Raw genomic sequence first — 10,600 nt, forward strand, 5'->3', positions numbered from 1 at the left:
ATGTATTTGAAGCCAAGACAACTGCTCATAAGGTTTTGGATGTGAAGCATACAGTAAACAAAATTTATTAAAGTAAATGACAAATATATATAAATATATATATATATCTATCTTTAATATATATATATATATATATATATATATATATATATATATATATATATATATATATATATATATATATATATATATATATATATATATATATATATGAAGTATATATATGAGTATATATATATATATATGAAGGGGGTCAGCATAGACTAGAAAACGACTGAATACTGTGTAAAGGTTTTGGCAGTATATTATGCAATAAGCAGATATCGTATACGTATTCCGTATCATATTAAATGACTGCATATATATTGTACTTTTCTGTTGGCTGCTTTCTCAGTGTTGTGAAAAGATTTCATCCCGTAACTTTTCAGTTCAATGAAATGGAGAACTTAACAAATAATCATAAGATTGTGGTTACAGTTTCTGGGTTTGGTAAGCCAGCTCTAGTGTGACATTGATTTCAAGATTAGAATTTAACCATGAACTCGTCCCGAACATGTTGGTACGTGTATCTTCCTCCATACATACTTTGGCAGTATATTATGCAATAAGCAGATATCGTATACGTATTCCGTATCATATTAAATGACTGCATATATATTGTACTCTTCTGTTGGCTGCTTTCTCAGTGTTGTGAAAAGATTTCATCCCGTAACTTTTCAGTTCAATGAAATGGAGAACTTAACAAATGATCATAAGATTGTGGTTACAGTTTCTGGGTTTGGTAAGCCAGCTCTAGTGTGACATTGATTTCAAGATTAGAATTTAACCATGAACTCGTCCCGAACATGTTGGTACGTGTATCAAGTATTCAAATCTATCGTGTAGGGAGGAGATACCTAGCGTCATATTTCAAATTGGTTTCATAGTCGTCATCATCGACTTATAAATTATTCATCATTGTACACATGCCTTAAATTCTCGATACAAAAACACTATCTTAAAACGCTTAGTTACCTGTTCACCATGGCACGGGAAGTTATAACACTTGCACTGTTATTATTTTCTATAATTTACGGAACGGAACAATGTGAAAATTTCAGGTATACGAAAGACGTTGCTGTTCCAAACTCCATTCAAATCATATCCAATGTATCTACGGAGTTTTTAAACTATCTCAGCGTTGCGTGCATCGCCAACTGTATGTCTAACATTGAGTGTAACGCCATAGACGTCTGCGGGACGTATTGTCGTCTAATTCGAGGCTGGGACTCCTTGTACACCGAACAGAACGCAGCCACGACCTGCCATCGATTCCAAATCGTAAAGATATTTGATTTACTAACCAAGGGAAAGTGTTTTTTTTAACTAGAAGTTGTGTTGTTTATTCTAGGTGACGTGTCATTATCGAAGGAGAATACTTGGGTATATATATTCGTGGCATAGCACTTTCGTAGATTTTATGAATTTTCAAAGATGCATTAATTTGTGAATAGTTATTCTATACATACTCTGCATTATTTTCAAAAATGGACATCGATCAACATTTTATTTTTGATTAACTTAAAAACGAAATCCACGAAAATTGGTATCCAACGAAAAATTATGAATCCACAGTAGTACATTAGGTTTTTTCTTTTGTTGTTGCAATTTCGATTTATTCTATGCAAGCTTTTATTGATACCTATATCATTGAAAACAATATCTGGATTATTGCCGCACACCTAGCCCAAACCTGTGTCATTACATGTATAACAACGTATTCTCTGGACATTTAAGCTTAGTTAATTATAATGACAATATGTTATTATATTGCAGACTGTGCTCAAAAATAGGATGTTTACGTAAACCTAAAATTAAAGTAAATTTATTTATTCTGTTTCAGGAATGTGCAGCGGGCCAGTTTTACGACCGAGTGCTGAAAAAATGCATTGCTCACGGTATATACATGTAGCATAATTATTAACTCAGTTGAATTTTATTTTACTGTCGTTTGTATTATCACAAAATTTGCAAATTTCAAAATTGATGGAATATATTTACATGTATGTTTATATGCGCATTTTCTGTGTTGAAGATTATTGTGACTTTGAGGCTGACCCCGAAGTGTCGTGTTTTCTGACGGAGGATCTAGTGGATGATGATGGTGACTGGATACGGAATACGGTAAATTTTAACATGTTTTAGAGCCTGAAGCATTGCCATATTTTAGAGTGCGCTCGTATATTTTCACTTATAACGTAAACTTTGCTACTGTTACAAACTGTCAATAGAAATTTTACTGTGTGACGGGTAGTTTAAGTTCATGGACGGTGAGAAAAGGCCATATTTTCGGAGACATTCAGTAACAAACATAGTAAAATTAATATTTTGTTTTATCGACGACTCAAACAGTATTTAAATCATAGAATAAACTGAAGATATCAATATATAAAAAAAGATGTTACGTTCGCAATATTGCCGTCGCTATTATTTGCTACTCGCTGACTACACAGTCATGTGAAGCGTTTTTTCAAAGTCGAAGACAAAAGCAAACTTTTCAGATAAAGTCCATTTAAAGTGAGACAGAGCCGAGCCTTCAATAAAATTTAACAACTTGACATATATGCATGTACATGTATTTCCGTAGACAGTCTGTATAACAGACCTAATAATGTGTATGGCATTTCTAGGTGCTTCTATTCCGTTATCATTATACAATGAACATGTATGTAATCTTGTCAATTTTTTTAAAGATAAAAAATATGACACGCCTATGAGGAAACTTGTGATTAATTCGTATACCCTTTGGTATTATTGTTATTATATACATGTACATGTAGGCATGCGTGTCTACTGATTTTTTCTTTTTACAATACGTCGTCTTCAACAGTAAAGAATGCACTCCCCAAGTCTAAAGCAAATGCTCGAAGACGACAGAAGAGAAGTTATAGTAGATTTTCTTTTTTCAGGGATCGACAATCACTGGCTCTGATGGATCAACCGGGCCAAATGCAGCCAAATTTGGAAGTTACTACAAATACATGAACGCCGCTGCTTTACCGAAGCGTAACGAAATAATGACACTTGTCAGTTCCAAGGCCTTCCCAGGTCAGTGCACGGCATGTCGGGAGGGGGGGTGTCCAATGTGTTTGTGTGATTTTTTTTCCATTTAAATTATATAGAATATGCACCTAGACCCTCCCCTGGGATAACAAGGAATGTTCATTTATACTGTCAGGTGCTCTGCACTTAACTGACTTTTACGAACATAGCCATTAACAAATTACATGTATATCCTTTTTTATTTAAGTAAATGAGTTCTTAACTTTGAATACATAGGATAACATGTGTCTTCTTACATTACAGTGCAGCGCACACTATTATTTTTATTAGACATATAACACACGGATATATCACAAATAGAGTCTAAACTCAGATTAAAAGTTGACCTCATTTAAGAGACAGATATTTTTCAGGCGTCTCACTACACCTTGATAACATTTCTCAAAACTTCTCAAATTGATATGCAACTTTGGAAAAATATATGATTTTCAAATTTTTTTTGGGATAAAATTAACATAAACAATGGCATCTGGCGGTTTCAAACTCTTGATCTTTGGTTCATAAGATCAATACTTTAATCACTAATTATAATTAACTAAGCTTCTTTTTAAAAAAAAATGCTATCTTGGGACAAAGTGTCTTTTTTTCTTGATGGAATGAAATATCTTGATCTGATTGGTCAAGCTAGTCACGTGACAGAGTAGCAGCAAGTAGTTCTACGGAAAAGTTAGGTTTGACATATCGTAGACACCTAGGGAATGTCAAACCAACTTTTTTCCGGACTTGTAAAGCTACAGATTCACGGCTACAGCTACCATTATGACAAAGTGAATAAAATACAGAGTTTCTTGGGAAACATATATATTAAAGTGCAGCACACCCTTCAAAAGCCTCCGGGATTTTTTTTTTTTTTTTGGTGGCGGGGGGCTAAAATTTATATTGTTCTAATATATGTCAACATTCTCCATTCATTTTCTGTACAGACATCACAAGCGCCATTATGTGACGATAGTAACATTTTTTATTATCAAAAAAAGCTCGTTTAATAACGATCAAAATTAAAGCAGACATGAATTCATATCAGCAATTTGTCGCCATATTAGTTTCGATCGCTCCGGCGTATATATACCGGTTGAGAAAGTTACGGTCGGTTGCTTTCCGATAGAGGCATTCACATTGCACGGACTTCTAAATGCATTAACTACACATTGTAGTAAAATGTAGTAATAAAGAATTAAGAGAACAACAGTTAATAAAATACAAAATATATTTATTCTTTGAAAAGATGTCCAGGGCACCCGTATTTTTTTGCAAAGACTGTGCTGCCTTACTCCGCATGCACTTCGAACACGTGTGTCGTTCATACAGAGTGCATAACGTCTGCATCTTCTTGAAAACCCCGGCGGCACTCCATCCAACACAGTAGCTAAATGATAGTAAATCCAATAAAGTAACAACGTTTCCATCCGTTCCTAAAAAAACCGCTCCGTTTCTAAAATCTATGCAATAATTGACATTGCTCGATCTGCCACAGTGTGTGGTTTGCGCATGTGCGATGTTATAACATACACAGGAAGCGGTCACAATTATCGAGGAATTTTCGAAGTATCTGCGCCTGGATTTCAGTCTACCTTGTTTCGTCGTTAATTGGATATATCTTACCAGTGCAGTGGTTGTCTTATTTTTGTTCAAAACGCGTTTCTACACGTCTTTTCGTCCAAGGTAACGTGTTCGGGTGTATGGAATTCCTAAATGCGGTGAAGCATGAATAACGCTCTGGACCTTATATAGGGGGTGTGTAGCGATAAGCAGGACAATAGAAATCGACAACTAATATGGCGGTAGTGGGAGATAAAAGGGAAATACATGTAATATGTATTTATGAACTCATGTCAGTTTTAATCGGAATGAAATCATATGAAATTCTCTTGCAGCACGATCATATTGCTTGACATTCTACTATCACATGCTGGGGTCCAATATGGGGGATCTGAAGATTTTCACACAGAACGGAACTCAGTCAGCTGTAGAAAAATGGTCGACGAGCGGAGACCAGGGCGACGTCTGGATACAAGTTCCTGGAATCGACCTCAAACTAGATCCTCAAACTAAGGTACATGTACATAAATAATGGAATATATTTGGAGTTCTCTGCGTACTGAAACTTGTGAAATGAATTCTTTATGAGGTGCTTGATTTTTTTTTATTGGATTTCAGATTTTGATCACGGCAAGGCGAGATAACGGAGATGCAGGCCACATAGCGGTAGATTTGTTTGAGCTGTGGCCATATCCCTGTTAATATTAATTAAAATTGTTAAAATTGGTTAATGGCGTCTGTGGCGCCTAGGCCATCAAAGGTCTTGTATTGTTGTTGGTGTTGTTTTTCCAACTGTGCAAAATTTGGCATTTTCAAAAGAATACGAGAGAGAGAGAGACAGACAGACAGAGAATGAGAATGAGAGAGAGAGAGAGAGAGAGGAATGACCACAATTTTCAAAAAAATTATGCAATTTTTTGTTCACAGTATATGGTTTTATACACTGTTCATTGAATTAATTGTTCGTTTGGATACTTTTTTAACATTGCTTCTCCACAGTGATTCGATCTGTTTTGGTTAGCACATGTAAAATAAATAAAATGTATAAATCACCTGTTGGTCTTCGTTATTATTACTAAATGATACCCGGGGCAAGCGCATGAATTAACACTTTACACATTATTTAATATAATATAGTGCTTAATATGTTAAACCATATTTTTTTTTTTATATTTGTATACACTTGTATACACAATTGAAATTTTTAAAAAACTGCATTATTGGATATTTAGAGGAGCGGAGAGGGATACAAAATCTAAACTGAAATGGATAGAAAGCACATGTACGTGGCCTTAATCCTGTTTGTTGCAGCTTGAAAAAAAAAAAAACTTTTTTTTATTTTACATGTATTTATTTCAAACCAGTGAATAGATATTTAGTGTATCTCTCTCTAAATTTGTTTCTTTAGGTCAGTTTTAAATATGATTTCTATAATTGTCTATATTCTTTATTCTAAAGAATGTCAGATAAAAGAAAAACAATCTGGAAAGGGGGGATCCCCATTAAACTTTCCCCTTTTATTCCAAAAATAGCAAAGCATTACGATTTTAAACTTATCGATTGTCATCTGAAATCTAAATATAAAGTTCAAGGCCTTCATAATCAACTTATCGATTGTCATCTGAAATCTGAAGATAAAGTTCAAGGCCTTCATAATCTAAAATCAAGTTTTGCATTTAAATAATTCATGAATAAGATATGAAGAAATTCTACTCTGATACGTATAAAACAGCTAGACTGCATGAAGTCTCCAGTATCATAGGTGATCCAAGGATTTTGAGAAAGGGTGCGTTACGTACTTGTCTGACATTCGAATATCATTATAACTTTATCTCAAGTGCAGTACGGTGTTCTTTGACTGAGCTATCTGGGTTTAGCTGATCTTATCGCCATACTTCATGTTTACACTACTTTATTTGTACACTTCAAAAATTTATCTGTAGAGTATATGTATGTTGTCATTTGTACTGATATTGTTTATTTGATTCATGTTGTTCAGAGTGTCAGATAAGTTTATCGATTTAATCCGGTATGGTGGGGATTAACAGAATTCATCTGTTAGACGTTATGAACGTGAAACAATATCTTGTTAAATGTTTAAAACTCAATCAGGAAAAAAATAACCACAAATATTTGACTTTGTTTTCAGTGAAGCGTTATCTGTACTACATATATCTGACAGGTATATACTGATAGTAAATTGCCTTAATGGTACGGCGGATACTAAACTGAAGAAAAAAAATCAAGTACACATTTTTATCTTTAAAAAACACCCTTCACGGGGATGTAAATTAGACATAATATCGATTTTTATAAGGATTACATTAGTTCAAGTTTTGGAACAAAATGATACGAAATGGTTTATTTTCAAAGAGTGTTAATTGTATCTTATAATTTGGCAGAGATCACTTTTTTGTCGCGCTCTTGATTAATGTAAAAAAAGAAAAGAACAAATGCCAGTAAACATTATTCAAACAGAACTTACAGATAGTTAGAAATTTTGCTTTTTTGTTTTTTTGTTTATTTATCTTTTTCGCCCAATTTTATTTATATTTTTGCCCCCCCCCCCCTTTGAAGAAGGGGGCGCATATTGCTTTGCTGCTGTCTGTCCATCGGTCGGTCCACCAACAGTTTCTGTTCATTTTCTTCGCAGAGAATGAACATAATGAAATGACATTCGGTATACAGGTTAATGATGATAATATCTAAATCAAGTTTGATATTAGGTACGATCAGCAATTTTGGAAAGAGTTATGGCCCTTGGACGTAGAAAAATTCCAGTTATTTGCAGTTTCCGCTCATTTTCTTCGCGGAGGATAAACATATTGGAATGAAATTTGGTGTACAGGTTCATAATGATAATATCTAGGCCAAGTGTGATATTGGGTACGATGAAGCACTTTTCGACAGAGTTATGGCCTTTTGACGTAGAAAAATTCCAATTATTTGCAGTTTCCGTCATTTTCTTTGCAGAAAATGAACATATTAGAATGAAATTTGGTATACAGATTAATCCTGAAAATATCTAGGTTAAGTGTAATATTGGGTGCAATCGGCCGATTTTCGACAGAGTTATGGCCCTTGGACGTAGAAAAATTCCAGTTATATGCAGTTTCCGCTCAATTTCTTTGCAGAGGACAAACATATTGGAATGAAATTTGGTATACAGGTTTATCATGAAAATATCTAGGTCAAGTGTTATATTGGGTGCAATCGGGCGATTTTCGACAGAGTATTGGCCCTTGGACGTAGAAAAAGTCCATTTATATGCAGTTTCCGCTCAATTTCTTTGCAGAGGACAAACATATTGGAATGAAATTTGGTATACAGGTTTATCATGAAAATATCTAGGCCAAGTGTTATATTGGGTGCAATCGGGCGATTTTCGACAGAGTTATGGCCCTTGGACGTAGAAAAATTCCAGTTATATGCAGTTTCCGCTCAATTTCTTTGCAGAGGACAAATATATTGGAATGAAATTTGGTATACAGGTTTATCATGAAAATATCTAGGACAAGTTTGATATTGGGTACGATGGAGCAATTTTCGACAGAGTTAAAGCCCTTGGACGTAAAAAAAAATTCAGTTATTTGCAGTTTCCGCTCATTTTCTTCGCAGAGGACAAACATATTGAAATGACATTTGGTATACTGGTTTATCTTAAAAATATCTAGGTCTGATCTAAATTTGATATTGGGTATTATAAAGCAATTTTCGACAGAGTTATGCCCCTTGGACTTAGAAAAATTCCAAATATTTGCAGTTTACGTTCATTTTCCTTGTGGGTGTTTCCAATGGAGGGGGCAAGTGTTTCACAAACATCTCTTGTTAGAAAAGAATTACTAAGATTAACATTATGAAGAGGGTGAGATATGCACTATTCTTATTGGTTTGCTGAAATGATTATTTGCAGTTCTCATTGGTTCAAGTTTGTTCTTAACATTGTTTACTATTAAAAGCACACATGTGCCTACGATAAAGAAAGCAATGCAGATTTCCAGTCGTATACAAAGTCAAATAGAACACCCATGCCATAATTTCATAAGTGACATTTTAATCAATAAAGCGTTTCATTTAAAGTTTGGATGGCACGGATCTTACATCGGGAATGCTGAATGATTTGTTAAAGTTCATAATTCGCTATTTTACATTTTTATTGGACTCTAGAAATAAAGCGAGATAAGGAATCTACAGTATAAGTCCCCCACCAATGAAATTAGAGGGGGTGGGGCTCTATTATACGTTAATTGCATAATGGTGAGATAGGTATGAAGATTTATTCCCCAGGAAAAATCAAATTTCCCGTAGGAAATATTTTTTTTCTGAATGAAGAAATGTTCGGTATCTCCCAAACATTTATGCAATGAATTGCTTAATAGACCAAATGATAGGTATTTAATAAAAAAGACTTATCGGTTTCTAATCGCTTTTAAACTCTTGTAAAGCAAAAACCTCGTGAATGTTTTACGGTTTCTTATATGTTAGTTTCTCAAAGTAATTCAAATTATACTTGACAGTTTTCTGATATGAAAACGATTAAAAATATTCATTTGATATAATCTTAAAATTTCGAAATTAACCATTTGATTACATTATAAGATCATCCTCGGGAGTTTTCATACGAACAAAAATTCACGTGGCTTCCAAAGGGATGAGATGTGAGGTAAAATGAAAAATATGACAATGGCGGGTAAAATATAAGTTGTATTGCCCTGACACGTGATAGTCTAGAATCAATCAGATACATGTTATATATAAGATTATTATAATGAGGTATGAAATATTCTTTATCTTATTTTATTTTAAATGACAAAGAATTTCTTTGAAACGAATTTACTTTGCAGCTCTGTATTACAAGATTTAAACTGCATATTATTACATGTAAATGTGAGGTTTATACAGACTGCATGATCAACAAATAAGTATGCTAAAGATTGTGCTATATACATATGCGTAACACATTTTTGTGTTTTGTTTTATTTGCTTATTCCTATTGTCCAAAAGAATTAAAAAATCATATCTATCATCGTAAACAAACTCTCTCTCTCTCTCTCTCTCTCTCTCTCTCTCTCTCTCTCTCTCTCTCTCTCCAGTCTTGCTGTGACGTTGTCTTCAAACAACGTCAAATAACTACAAACTATCATGGATATCATTATTTTCTGTTCATAATTACTTCATTTTATACATAGTTTGAGGCTTAGGGTCGGGGAAATTTCTTCTCTATTTTCTAATTCAGCAAGAACTGACAAGGCTGAAATCTACACGATTTTCTGGTCGGGCAGTAATCTTAAAAAAATAATCACGGACCGCACCAAGTAATCATGACGATGGCATGTCAGAATCAAGTTCCCATACATGTATAAGAACAATTGGAAATGTCTTCTATCTAACGCACCTCTGTATAATATAACACTAATTAAGGTCTTCCGCTGGGAGCGGAAGACCTTACTATTATTCTGAAAATTTTTCAAATTTCTTCTAATTTTTTTTCTCTTCTAGACGCCAACTTGATCCTTAATATTTCGCTCGTTTGTTCACCGATTGTTTTGAAATTTTCAGGACTGATAACATGCCGCGTGATTTTGTCGTTGCATATTTTAGTTGAGGAAAATCCCCATCCGGTTTTGAGTTATTCCCCTTTTAGTAAAATTTAACGACTTCTTTTGTCCCGGGGGTTTAGCTTTAACGATGACTGGCAGAGTCTCAAAGATGGGCTGGTTTGGAAGCTAATACATTGAATTTGTGCGAGACATATACTATTTATCATTTAAATGCAATTAAAGGGGTGTTATAGATGTTAAAACAAAGGTATGAAAAAAAAATTTAAAAAAATTCCGTAATTTCCGTGTTAGTTTTCTACCTGATAAAAATTTGTTATAACATGAATTTTAAAAGTTCTTGGTCTTACCAAGACCTTTCATACGGTATACAGAAAAAGGAGCTGGCCCCTATAATTAGG

The 10,600-nt window shown here is 34.0% G+C and overlaps 1 protein-coding gene across 1 annotated transcript; it reads left to right on the plus strand.

The window, feature by feature from the left end:
* Nucleotides 1-997: 997 nt before the first annotated feature.
* Nucleotides 998-5,663, plus strand: LOC105318891 (MAM domain-containing glycosylphosphatidylinositol anchor protein 2). The gene is made up of 6 exons (XM_034452443.2): nucleotides 998-1,320; nucleotides 1,883-1,937; nucleotides 2,075-2,163; nucleotides 2,949-3,087; nucleotides 4,977-5,155; nucleotides 5,260-5,663. Exons 1-6 carry the CDS (start codon nucleotides 1,024-1,026, stop codon nucleotides 5,341-5,343), a joined length of 843 nt encoding a protein of 280 aa, XP_034308334.2. The 5' UTR covers nucleotides 998-1,023; the 3' UTR covers nucleotides 5,344-5,663.
* The last annotated feature ends 4,937 nt before the right edge of the window (nucleotides 5,664-10,600 follow it).

Source organism: Magallana gigas, chromosome 4 (genome assembly GCF_963853765.1).
Source record: "Magallana gigas chromosome 4, xbMagGiga1.1, whole genome shotgun sequence".
NCBI lineage: Eukaryota > Metazoa > Mollusca > Bivalvia > Ostreida > Ostreidae > Magallana > Magallana gigas.